Below are 14,600 nucleotides of genomic sequence, written 5' to 3'. Positions count from 1 at the left end.
AGAAATTCCATTAGTCTTTTTGTTTCAATTAAACATGTTCCGTTACACTTCGTCGTCACCGTTAATAACCGAAACGATAAGTGAAATAAATAAAAATAACTAGGGATATATTTTGAATATAAACTGGGTGTCAGGACATTCTTGCTCTTGGACTGAATGACCAAAATCACTGAAGAAAAGCTTATATAGAGTGTTTAAACAAAAACTTTCTCGCAGTTGGCTTTAAATTCACAAAATGTTGATAATACTGTTGCAATAAACGAACATGTTTTCATAAAAATTGTGGAATATAATCTGTATAGAAACGAAAATAACAATAATTGATAATAGTATATACTTATTTATAGCGATTAATTAGTTATGACATCACAACCAGTTGAAAAGATTCAGTGAAATTGCGTATATACTTAATTATGTTTAGAAATTGAATTACACAGTTGAGAGGTTTTATTTAAATACTTCTTGATTGTCCATCAAGTTCATTTATTACATTTTAAATTATCCACTAATCTAGTGACATGGGACCCCTATTTTTAAACAGTTTTGTGAATACAGCGGAATATATTTTTATAAAACAATAAACAGCACCCGCATCTGATTCTCTTTGTAGATGCCACCACCGAAATACAATCTAGTGCTCTCAGTACGTTTAATAAATGCGGACAATGAAAGTCTTTGATGTTTTTTATTATTTATTGGTTTTATATTTGAATGTTCTTTTGCAGAACTCAAGTCGAAAGCCGAACTGTGCACAATTCCATTTAATTTCCGAAATACATAAGATTTTAAATTGTTGCTTAGCAAATAAACTTCAGCAAATTAATCGTAAATTTTTATCACATATATTTTACTCACTTACTAATTTAAATAGCTGTGGATATTTTATTGCTTTATCAACACCTGAGGTCTTATATAGAATAAAACACATACATATTTATACGTTTTCCAAATATAGAACGGAACATTCTAAGAAAGTTTCCAGTTCTTTAAATTAGCACATTAAACGCATTAGGACTGCTAACGTAAACGATCAGGAGGGTCTAGTACTAGTGATGAAGTTCTTACAAATGTAAGGCTAACGTTAGATGTTAGATTCCAAACCATAAATTATCAACGAGTTACCTCTTCAAACTGAGATTCTTCGCGTCATAAAAATATGAAAAAGAAAAGTATTTTTATGGAATCGCAGTGACGACAGTTTAAGAATTTTATCTGGAAGATTACGCCGGTTGTAGAAGTTATTGCTACTGGTTTTTGAAAGTACCCAATGATGATAAATTATTAGACGTAATATTATTTTTTGATGAATCCGGGTATGTAAATTTCCAGGTTTTCCGATTTCGGAGCTCGTTATGTTGAAATTATCAAATAGGTATCAAATTTATACAGCACGACTTGCTCAAACCCAAAATGTTTTCATACTGTCTCGAATTCCGTATTCGAAAAATGTACCGAGGTTAAAAGTTAAGAAGTTCAAGCGATCTAAATAAATATATAAAACGCAATGTCACGGTATCAACAGTATCAACGGCCAGCCCAAACCGCTGATGATAGAAATGTAAAAAAGAAGGTATTGATGCTATACTGGAATCTTCGTTTAAGAAGACATTTCCCGAAATTCATCCCTTAAGGGAGTGAAAAGGGGTGGTTAAGTTTTATACAGGAAAATATTTCTATTGTAAAATTTTACGTGACACTTTGTGTTAAATCTCTTCAACACAAATAATGAAAAACGTATTTCAGCTTTTCTCGAGATTCCACCCCTAAGAAGGGGATGGCAAAGTTTGTATAAGAAAAAAATCGATGGGGATATATTTAGTAATATTAAATACGAGTACATTTGTGTCGAATTATACTTATATTTAATAACCTTCTTTTTTGAAGCTGATTAAAAATTCGACTGAAATTTAAAAAACCAAAGCTAGTTAGTTGTATACCACTTTATAGTGTGACTTATCTCACTCAAATAGTCAAAACTGTTTTAAAAGTACTGTTTGTTCAGGCAAGAAACGAAAAGTCCACAAAGTGTACTTATTTAGAAGCAGCACAAAATTCATTTCCATTTTGTCTTTTTTCGCATATATTTTTTTAATATTATGTTGTTATTACAGTAACACAGAATTTACAATAATTTTCAACAAAGTTTTTACTTCTGGGATTTGTCAACTCATTTTCAAAAAAGCTCCAAGCTGTTGTCGTTATTGTTGAACTAATAAATTTATTATCGTTTCTATCATGTGTCTATTGTTACGAGTGCTTTAGGCTTTTTTCAGTTGCAATTTCCTCAAATATTGTGTAATGTAATTTATTGTACATTTTGAGTTACTTTAAAAAAAAAATTGGTTGAATTTTCGAATTTTATTCATTTTTTTTTTATGAGAATTCCTATAACTTAAAAGAAAGATAAAGAAGAGTAACACCCCACAGAATCTGAGACGGCGCAAGCCACACAGGTATTGACAATATTAAATATAATTAAAGCAGACGACCAACGGGAAAATATATTATCAGTTTAATTTCGATTGTTTATGTTGATTATTTCCCAAGCGTAAACTAAGGAAGTATAATAATCGAGTCCATCGGACGAATGGCCACTTTTATGTTTTTTCGACGTTTCAGGACCCCTACAGTCTACAGTACCAAAAAAATAGCCTCCTGTTTCCGTTGGTCTGTCTGTCTGTCTGAATGTTTGTCTCCCTATCCATTTTTATTAGCACGTAATCTCAGTATAATAAGAGTTTTCCATTAGCGTACGATATGCCAACCGTGGCTCAGGGGGTTAGAGTTCCAAACGATGCCAAACTTGGCTTTTAACTCTTTTTTTTCCCTTTTTCTCTCGCGGTGTGTATTATCTTTTTTTTATTTGTTCATCGATCAACTTAAGAACAAATCACCCTATTTTCTCGAAAAGTGAGAATACGCACGTCTTTATTTAATAAAAATTATAATAATAATAACATTCGGAACATTTTGTTCCACTGTGGCTTAATTAATAATTTTAGTCTCCTATTTTGAAGCGACAACCTCATTCAAATCAAACAATTTTCTACGTGACATTCTTCCGAAATAAAAACAAGCACTTGTAATTAAAGCTTGTTGTTACTGCTGAGAATCCATTTAATGCCGTGGGTCATCTGCTTTAAATATGTTTTACATTTCTCCTATTTGTGCAATTTGCACCATCCATGGACTTACAATTTTACATGGACACAGTCATCAATTTAGTTTCGACAATGTACTTTGTTGGTAAAATCACAACAAACGCTTTTTATCCATCTTCTTTTAGATTATTGAACGTCCACACAGTCTATTTCTCTCTTAGATCTAAATCAGCGCAAGCGCAAAAGTGGAAGAAACGTGTGTGTGGGATTGTTCCAGGGATTGTTCCATCTTGGTAACTTCATGAGATTCCTGTCAAAAAGGCGGTATTTTTTCCCTTCTACCTGTCTATTTTTACCTGTTAGGGGGTAAAATTTCTTTAATATTTGTATTTCTGAAATTTTAGATGTTCCTGTTTTTTTTACAAATAAACCTCACGTGATAGCAAAAATGAAGTTTATATTTGTAATTAGCAATACAACAAATGTGCAAAACAGTTGCTAAAACAAAAACAACAGGTCTTTAACATCTCAATTTTGCAGGCGTCTGATATTAGTGATTGCTGTATTCCATTATTTGGCGTGAAATGAAAATTGGATCACGCCGTATTTTACTTAAATTACAATCTCATTCGTAGAAGTTCTCAAAATGACGTTACCTTATTGGTTAGTTGAAAGCCAACAAAGTGCAGTGAGGAGACAAAGACAGCTAATTATGTTATGTCGCAGATATGTTGGTAAGAGACTTTATCCATCGTGACTAGATCCATTTCATTATATAACATCGCTGGCACCATCCCTTGCAATCTGCCTTCCCACGGCGCAGAGGCTGTGGGCTGTGGGGGTGTTATTTAGGCCTCTGGTTTTTACTTTCTACAGGTTGTCACAAAACAGACATCGCAAAATTTAATTTTATTATTTTTCAAAGAAGCAGGATTTGTTGAACTTGTACTTCAGAAGCGCTGGGAATTTCGGTCGAAATAAACTTCGACCAATTTTTTTATTATTATGATAAGCGAAGAATTTAAATGATTTTATCTCCTCAAAACAGAGAAGGTGACTAAAATTATTAATTAAGCTACATTGAAGCAAAACCTTAATCTATTTTGGGTAGGTAAGTAGGTATCTGTTATTGTGATCATTCTTTTTGTTATTATTAATTATAGGTGGGCTGAACATTACTGTAATATGAAATTTTCGAGGAAATGGGGTGAATCGTTTTTGATTTGATCATTAAAAAATTATCTCTTCTGATTGATCGAATCAGCGATATTCGCGTTAGTAATTCAACATTTTTAAGATACGTTCACAGAATTCACCACTAGTCAGTGTTCTTATTATAAAATGTGATGGTATGATTTTTATTTTTTCCAAAATCTGGATGCGTAGAGCAAAAAAATTAAATGGGATTCATAAACCATAAGTATAGGAGTGTGTGATTTTATAAAATTTAAATGGCGTTTACAAAAAACATTTGAGGGGATGTCATCAAATTGTTGGTCTTACCATCTACACGATATTCTTAATATATGTATAAAATTTCGCTACAATCAGCCCAGTAGTTTCGAAGATTATATGTGTAATACAAATCGGCATAGAGAGACAGAAGCCAGACAGACCGAAATGGGTACTCTAGGGGTCAAGAAACGTCGAGAAAACATGGCCTCAATTACAATACTTCCTTAGCTTACGCTCGGGAAATAAAAAGAATAATCTTTTCTAACAAAGTAAGAATCAAGTTTCAATTGTAACACAAATATTATTTTTGTTGCCGAAACTGAAAAATAAGTTGGATGTGGTTTTTACATCGACCGTCTTTTGTAGTATACCTTTCATCGTACTATTTGTTGAGCCATATTTTGAAAAAAGAAAAATCTAGTATACAAATGACTCACCTTTGGCACAGCAAACTTATATATACCTATATATTTTATGGTAATTTAAATGTTTTAACAAATTTAGATAGATCTATGTATAAATGACGATTGTAGTGACATAAAACACTTACTACATACATATATTAATGTAAGCGATTGTTGTGAAAAGAACTTTGATGGTTCCACATTACTTTTCTCAAAAAATTATCTCCTTCGTATTTTGTCTTTAACCACAAAAAGTCTTTTGTTTAAATCTCGTAATGATAGATATAAAAATTAAACGTAAAACAGCCAAAGTTTACACACTAGGCTTATTAGACTTTTTATACTTATATTATTTAGAATTGAACATAGCATGAAAGTTTGAAAGTGTATAATATTCTCTTTGCAATCGTAATTTAATTCTGTTTAAAATCTGATATAAAAATGCAGGTTGCTACGCCAAGTGTACGTTATATTTGCAATGTAAGGTTCCTCCTTCAGGCTAAAAGCGACAGCGTTTACAAAATTTTGATATGTATCTGTTCTAGAGATATAAGGCTGCGGAATTCTATCTAGAACACATGTATGTGCTTCAGAAGTGTTCACAATAATAAGTCTAAGCTCAATAAATTTGAAATATAGACAAAATTCGTGATCTTTTATCTTGAGAACAAATAGAAATATTGAAATTCGGTAAACGTCATTGTTTTTAGCTTGAAGGGAGGAAAAGGAGTCGTGACGTAGTCATATATTTTTTTAAACAACCATCTATACTTTCTGTAATATATTTTTTAGACCATTTATTAAATTACTTTTATAATACATATATGTAATACATTTAGATATATGTATTGTATTAGTTTTAACACTAAATAGTATACATAATCTAGATGAAGAGAGATATCTAGATTACACTAGTTTACAAGGTTTTATATCCAAAGACAAAAATAGTTGAATGTGAAGGATTTGATTTCGGGAAATTCAAATCTAAAAGCAGAAAAAATCCATCACGTCAGGTTTTTGAGATATTGATATAAACATACCCGGTATTTCTTTTCTTTTATACAACTCTTGTAACTTTTTTATTTTTAAATATGTATGAACATATAGTTCTTTGAGCAAATTTGTATCATTTTAAAAGAGCATTTACGTAAATAAATAACATTAATGGCAATTTTTCAAGCTATTAGATTGTCATCAATGTTTTATTTAAAATTTTTCAAGTATTGATTTTAGAATAATTGGTTGCTTTTGATTTTTCTACGGGAAGTGATAATACAAATGTCAGGTTGGCCTCACAAATATCTTTTAAAATGATACAAATTTGCTCAAAGAAATACAGGTTTATCTTTAAGAATAAAGAAGTTACAGGGGTTGTATCAAATAAAAGCAATACTCAGTATATATTATAAACATTATAACTGAAAATTAAAATGATTAACACTAGCGTTTCTTTTACTGACAGTACTGTCAGTTTCCCTTATAATAGACCAACAGTAACACATTCTCGTCCCAAAAACCTTGATACCTTCTTTTTAAGCATATTTGAACAGGTCTTCCCGCTTTAGGTACTACAATTTTACTACAAACGTAACAAAACTGATTTGCACTTACTTTGCACGATCTCGAAGACATTTTTCATGCGACAATGGTGCATTAACATGAATCAGTTTAACACTAACGTGAAGGTGAAAGCAAAGTTCTTTATTTTGGTTTTATGAATAAACCTGACGTGATAAGGATTATCCGTTTTTGGATTTGTTATCAGTAAGTAATTTAGAAGTAAAAAATATTTTTTTTTATTTTTGGATATGAAAAAAAAATTAAATTTGTAAACTACTGTTATTTAAAAAATGTGCAAACACAATTACGTTACTACTGTTAACTTTTAACGTCGAGAATTGGAATTTTCTACAATATTTCTTTGCTACACATTTTTTAATTTAATGCAAAATATGTATGACGAAAATTGGATCGATAATAATTTAACGCATTTAGATTTTTTGTAGTGATGCATATGATTTCGCTTGATTGATTTAGAACATTTAAAACAGAAAATTAAGATTGTTTGTGTTCTTTAAAGATTATATTGACCTTATAACAAGATGTGTGTCGCATTTGTAATGTACTAATTAAGTTTCTCATTTCAAGCTAAAAACAATAAATTTTAAAAAATATCAATATCTCTATTAGTTTTCGACAACGCTGCGGATTTTTATCCGAGACACCTGTGTATAGCTCTAAAAAATGTAATGTTAATACTAGCTGTTTTTGTTTATCTAATGAATCAATACTACTCAGCTTATTAAGTTTACACTACGTTTGACTGAAATTTGGTCAGTAGTAGATTCAGCCTGGAGAAGTAGTAATCTCATTATAGGTCATTAACTCGGTTTATACAGATATGTAATATGTATGTATATCAAAAGGTTATAACCATCGGTTTCATCTTGCCCTGTCTCTAAATCCTTAGTTTATGATTGAGTAAGCATATTTAGAATTTAACATAAAAGTTATATTATCACAGACCATTTAATTCTTTTCAGGAAGATGAAAACAGCGACTCCAGTGATAATTTCGACGATTATGAAGACGACGCGGCTGATGAGGATCCTTTTTCCGACGATGACAGCGATTGGCAAGCCGAAGAACCCACCGAACCCCCGGTCTCTGTCTCGGTCTCGTCCCTCACCAAGTACAAATGGGATAATTATGGAACACGTTCGAAGGTTGAAGAAAGCAGAAGGCAGCATCTCAAACTCTCTAACGAAGGTAATCATCTGCTTATGCAAATTCGCGAAATTGATAATATCTTAAAGTTATCATTATGTTAATCTTGGCAATGATTTAATTTTCTAATGAGGGTCTGCCTGATGCATGATCTGAAGATCATGTGCGCAGCCCCCGGTCAGTCAATTAAGTAGATAACTAACTTTCAACGTGCCGGCCCTCTAATTTATTACAAGTCTACCTTTCTACCTACATCGGAGACAGCTTTCGTGTCATAACAGCGGTTAATTACTTTATACAAGCACTCTCCGATTTGTTTGTACGTCGTGATTGCATCAATTCATGGATCATCAAGTGGCTAAAGACGAAAGGGACAAATTCCGATTACATCATGCGTTTTGTATGCCTCATTATCTCCTGCAAATTGCGAACAATGCGGGAATTTTAACCTTTTCGTGTCTTTGGATGCGTCATTACCCTCCACTGAGAATATTTGTGTCAGGGGAAAATTACGTGAGAAAGGAAGGAGATGCTGCAAAAAAGACCGCCCAAATCGGTGCTCAGGTTGGCAAGAGAGAATTTTTAAAGGGATCGTTGGATCATGTATAAATCACAATAACGTTTTCGAGAGGTGCGAAGAAGTTGCTTTCCAATGTACTTCCTCGACTCTATACACATTTTATGGGCTAGTTTGTACGAACTTACCACATGTTACGGAACTGATGATAAATTCATGATCTCGAATTGAGCCGGCTTTATTGGACCGAACTCGTTACAAGATCTAGAATTACATAATGTCAGGGTTTATAGTTCAATGCGACGTGATAGTTTTAAATATTTACAAGTAGGAAACTACGATGAAACAATAATGTAGGTCGTTGGTTTTTAGAGGTGAAATTTCTACATATTGTCTCGCAAATATTAACTATAAAAATATAAATTTGTTTAAGTGTACAACAAATATAAAACAAACTGTTGTGATAAGATTTTAACCTTTATAATGCAGTGTTAACGATACATTTGAGTAATTTGTTGTACTCTGAACATATTGACATTAAAATTTTCCAGAATACGATTAGGTGGTTTATGTTTCCTTGTTTTGCAATAATTTACAAAAAAGTAGACATTTTTAAATAATCAAGAGGACTGCGGAAACTTATTTGCAACCGTTTATGCAGCTAATTAATTGAAATTTCATTACATATTTTGTTTTTGGTGTAGTATCGATCAACAGCCAGTAGTCGTCGAAATCGGCTGTATGTGGATTTCTTTCTTTTTTTCTGTTGCTTAATGCATTTTGATTCTCCACTTTGATATACATATAAAGTTTTTTTCTTTTCTTTTTTTGATATTACCATATTATATCTCAAATCTAGAAAAACAATCACTTCGAGCGCTAGCGAAACTTTTAGAAGGACATATAAATGAAACTAAATAGATTTTTTTCTTCCCAAGCGTGAACTACAATTCTGTTGTTGTAAAGGTAAAAAGTAAACCATTTTACGATTTCAATTTTTATTTATTAAATATATAATTTGTGACAAAAAATTTGGACATTTCGAACAGGTTGAATTGAATAAAACGGAAGAACAATAACATCAAAAGTCTTAAAGAAGTGTAAGTTTTTTGTGCCATCGAAAATTGACGAGTTAGTGTGTTGGATGTATGATTATTACTCATACATACGTACCGAAAAAGATTGATATAAATGAAACACAAACATGTGCTGTGTAACACTGTATTTACTTGTTGTTGACGGTTCGAAGTCTATGTACAAAAGTTGTTAAAATCGGAAGCGATACATTGCAGGTAAAAGAGAAAGTTGGGGACGCTTGTTGACAAGGGTTGCGGTTGGTAGGTAAAACCGAAACCCGAACATGGTCCGGCGCCTTGAAAGAACTAACTTTCAACATGACAAAGTATAACAATTGCAAATATGAAATACATAATAAGTGTCTACATGACAGGTGCATACATTGACAATGAAATAGAGTACAGAACACATAGAAAAAAAGGGGTAAATTTAGACACTGCACATTTGTTTATGTCGGAAGCACACACAGCTTAGTCACTTGCAGGTTAATCACATCATGCGCGGTTCTCACTGTCACTACGCGAATGGGGCCATGTAGACCGGGATGAACAGTAATAACGCGTCCCAGTGGTCCATATAAGCGGGGGTGTGTGGTCCTCCTTAATGACCACCAAATCGTCCACCTTATGCCCTTGTGGCTGGCCTTGGTCCATTTTGGGCGATGATGAAGTTGACCCATATGTTCTGCTGTCCACCATTTCCAAAATTGCTGCTGAGTGCGACTGAATTGTTGCCACCTGGAGAGCCGGTTCGTTGAGACCGTGGTGACGTTATTCTCTGGAATAACAGTTAGAGGGGTTCCAACGAGGAAGTGACCGGGAATTAAAGGAGTCAGGTCATTTGGATCTTTGGACATGGCGGTTAACGGGTACGAATTCAAACACGTTTCGACTTGTATTTGCAACGTCTGCATTTCTTGCAAATTAAATAAAAATATACCAGTAACGCGCTTCAACTGACTTTTCGCAGATTTGACCATTGCTTCCCCGATAGTCCCCATATGTGGTGCGGAAGGCGGAATGAAATGAAAATTGATGTGGTTAGTTGTCAAATCATTCAGCAAATTTGTATTCGAAGCCCGTTTAGCTAAAGTGACACGTGCTTGGTAAAGCACGGGATCATCCCACCACAAAGTTTTTTCGTATCGTCTGTCTTCGGGTTGAAATAAAATTTGATGATACGTGTTACAAATGTCCGCAGTAAAAGCGACCTCATGCGTCCTAGATCGAATTATTGAATCGGAAATGTCGTTTTGTATTTTTGGCCCTGTACTCAGACAAGCATTTATGCTTTTTCCGACTAATGGTTTGACTGACCCGTCAAACACTACGCAAATCTTTTCAGTGACCCCGTCATTTTTGGAAACCGCATGGTGAGGCAAAAAATGACGGGGTTCACTTTCGATTTTTTGCTCTGTCAATGAACCTAGTAAAGGCATGTGATCTAAATTAATGTTTTCTTTTATAAAATTATGATAGTTGATTTCTAACATAATATTTTTTGCGAACTTAAGTTCCGATGAGTACAATCGTTGAAGCGCGATTTCTTTGGAATTCCTCAAAATTGGGAAACTCTTGCTAAAGGTTAATCTGACTTGAAATCGTCCGTTGGACAATCGAGTGGCATTGTTAATAAAATAGTTCTCCTGTTGCATTTCAGGAGCTGTGAACGACTTGTCATCGCTTGAATGGCTTTCAAGTTTGCAGAACTTTTCAACTTGCTTTTCTAAATTGACATTATTGACCGCGCAATGTAGATTTTGACGAGTGTTACTGGTGGGGCATCCATGTAATGGCCCTCCTACAATCCAACCTAATAAAGTTTTTTGTAATATTAAGCCATGTCCTATCGTTTGAATTTGACCTACACATAACAGTTTCCAAAATAATCCAGCTCCGATTAACAGATCGATTGGCTGTGACAAATTGAAATTAGGATCGGCAAGTTTTACCGCTTCAGGTATGTCCAGCTCATCTTTAGAAAAGGTACGGACAGGTATGTTCTGCAAAATTTTTGGGATTACCAAACAATTTAAAGCTGTTGTAAATGAGTAATGCAACGACTCGATCTGTACCTGAACCTTTTGTCTAGCGGTCGTATTTGAACATTGAATACCTGCTACGACCACATTTGCATTTTCTGTACTTAAACCCAATTTGTTAGTGGCGGCTTCAGTAATAAAATGCGATTCTGAACCCACGTCTAACAAAGCCCGGAATTTTTGAAATTTGTTTTTACAATCCTTTATTAGAATTATTGCTGTAGACAAAACGGCTTGTGGAAAAAGGGCGGATGAGCAATAAACTCCACTGGTACTAGGCTGGTTTTCGTTTGAATGGGAGGGTTGGTCACTATGTAAAAGTGTATTATGTTTCAATTGGCATAATTTACATGACATAGATTTACAGCTATCGGACGTATGCGATGGTTTGAGACAATTTTGACATAATTTCAACCTATCTACCTGAGACCTTCTTTCCGAAACACTGAGTTTTAAAAAGGTAACACAGTTGTAAATTAAATGAGATTTTTTACAAAAATAACAAGTGGATTGTGTACTATTGCGATTTACTGCCGCTGTAAATGTAGACACCTTTTGTGTTTTAAGTGTATTATAAAAAGGTAGCCATTCAGTATAAATTCCGCTAAACGGTTTAATAACAATCGGGAGCGACTGCACCGATGGTGACGGTGTGCTCGTAGGTGCGTTACCTTGCGGTGCAGGTGAAGATGTGTTAACGCGTTTTTGTTCAATAGCATCTTCGACATCTGCACATAAATCGTAATACGCGTTTTCAAAATAAAGTCTTGTGGTAGCTTGTTCTAAATCGGGGGTGGCGTCATCAAGAGCTTCAATCTGAGAATGGATTTTGTCAAACTGAGCCTTAATACGTACAAAATCGCGCAATCTTACTCTTAGTCGAAAAGCGGATGTACTTAGATTGTTTGTTTCAAACCACAACTTGAAACGCGATATTTCGTCGTGAATGCGATTTCTTTTTAAGAATAAAATTTGTAAATTTCCTGCATCCTCTGGTGTAGGATTTGAGTCCGAAAATGTTTCGGCATTGTCGTCACCTTCCGCGCCTGCCATGTGTGGAGCATCGAAAGTTTGCGAACGCGTCATAACCATTTGAAAAACCGCTTAGTTGAAATACGTAAAACTGGTACAGTTCGGGCAAGGTAAATGGTACTTGCCAATGAAATTCAAATAAAATGACGTGCAATTACGGTCGAATGCGTGCTTGACTGGAAATAGATAAAGAAAAGGAATAGTTGGAACCCACTCACCGCAATAAGGCCCTCTGGCACCTGGGACGGCTAGACTGATTCGCTGCTCTCCTGTCCGGTTGGGAATTTCCAATGGCTGGATCCCGTCTCCCGATGCAGGCGTCGAAAATTGCCAAAACCGTAATAAGATCACCTGGAGCCTGGGTGAATTGACTGGATGGGCTGAATTCGCTGCTCTCCTGCTCGGTAGGGAACTCCGATGGCCGGTAGGTCACGTCTCCCGATACAGGCGTCGAAAATTACCAAAAACGTGATAAGGTCACTTGGAACCTTGGATGAAACGACTGGATGGGCTGGATTCGCTGCTCTCCTGTCCGGTAGGGAACTCCGATGACCGGTAGATCACGTCTCCCGATACAGGCGTCGAAAAATGGCACCACCGCGTTTTATTGTTGAATTCACAGCACTGGATCACACATGTGGAGAGATCCGGCTCGAAGGACCAATGTTGGATGTATGATTATTACTCATACATACGTACCGAAAAAGATTGATATAAATGAAACACAAACATGTGCTGTGTAACACTGTATTTACTTGTTGTTGACGGTTCGAAGTCTATGTACAAAAGTTGTTAAAATCGGAAGCGATACATTGCAGGTAAAAGAGAAAGTTGGGGACGCTTGTTGACAAGGGTTGCGGTTGGTAGGTAAAACCGAAACCCGAACATAGTGACTATAAGAAAATTGAAACCCAAAAAAAATCAATGAGCGTTCGTATTTTGGTAGACAACCAACACATCAAAATTTTAAATTAACAAATCGCATGTCGACACCTGATATTTCAGATGAATTATACCAGTCATTCTCAAAATGTTAGAAGAATGGCATTTGACAAGTTAAAATTTTTAAGTGCCACGATTCGAGCCAAGTAAATAAATGTTTTAACCGTTTTTATAGTCAGTCATGACGTATTATCCACAAATAGTTTTCATCACGCATTTAAAACTAACACTATATTGTTATGAAATAAACCCATACGCCGCTCCGGTACGACGCCTATGGACCGTCGAGAGCTTTCTAGTAAGTGCGGGGACGATGGGTCATCATCAGTGACGGTGGGCAGGCGGCATTCCACGAGTCTGGAGGTTACCGGAAGTCTGGATTGCGGGACCCAGAAAAACGTCGAAGCGGCGTTCTCGATCCATCGAAAGGAACGTATAGGTTTAACTAGAGGCCATCGTCGGGAACGGAATTATTCAGCCAAATTCAGTCCAGACGAGTTCAACGAGTGTAGAGAAAATCCAGTGAAGTTGCGCCGGAATTATTTTGTACATAATCGCTCTGTAATTAGTCGTGTAAATTCGAGTTACTAAGAAGTAAATTGTTAAGTTTAACCCACGCCGATTTCAAGCACCCGTTCAACGTGACGATATGTTATCAGTAGACTCACTACTAATACTAAAGTAGTGCACCACTTAGTTTTTCTTCTAAAATATGGTTTATATTCAAAATTATTCTAGGAAACGGTTATTTTGGTTATATCTACAGATTCATAATGAACACAAAATAACAAAAAAAAATTCTTAATAATGTTATTCATCATAAAGTTAACCTCAAATTAGGTTTTTATCAGGGTTAATATAAATTACTTTTCTATTTTCGATAAATTTTACATTAAACAATTGTTTAAAGTTATTTAGACAGAACTTTCCTCGGTCCTGAAGTACAGACGAACAAATACCTCAGATTCTTCGAAAAATGATGAAATTAAATTTTACAAATTTTGTGGATAATTTCGGAGTTTATCTGTCTAATAAAAATCGACACAGACAAACAGACAGACGACCAATGGACACGAGAGATCTATTTTCTCGTGTTTTGTGGTAGTAAAACGTCGAGAAAACATGAAAGTAGTCTGTCCCCCAATCAACTCGGTTACAACACCTCCTTAGATTACGCTCGGGAAGTAAAAATCATAATCAGTAATGATTTACTATTTGCAATTTATTTTCAATTTAATAAAGTCATAAAGTCCATATTGGACAACCACAAAAATTAGTGAAAGATTTGTTTTTGTAAATTTATT

The 14,600-nt window shown here is 34.6% G+C and overlaps 1 protein-coding gene across 1 annotated transcript in view; it reads left to right on the top strand.

The window, feature by feature from the left end:
- The window catches only part of LOC135131082 (uncharacterized), a 156,848-nt gene that overhangs the window by 88,976 nt on the left and 53,272 nt on the right, over nucleotides 1-14,600 (top strand). The window contains exon 3 of the mRNA XM_064058615.1: nucleotides 7,504-7,729. Coding sequence (XP_063914685.1) covers nucleotides 7,504-7,729 — 226 coding nt within the window. The remainder of the gene's footprint in view (nucleotides 1-7,503; nucleotides 7,730-14,600) is intronic.

This window comes from Zophobas morio, unplaced genomic scaffold (genome assembly GCF_036711695.1).
Source record: "Zophobas morio isolate AGI-343-1 ecotype UQ-CSIRO unplaced genomic scaffold, CSIRO_AGI_Zmor_V1 ptg000002l, whole genome shotgun sequence".
NCBI lineage: Eukaryota > Metazoa > Arthropoda > Insecta > Coleoptera > Tenebrionidae > Zophobas > Zophobas morio.
The sequence above is the reverse complement of the archived record's forward strand: the minus strand, read 5'-3'. Positions and strand labels throughout refer to the sequence as shown.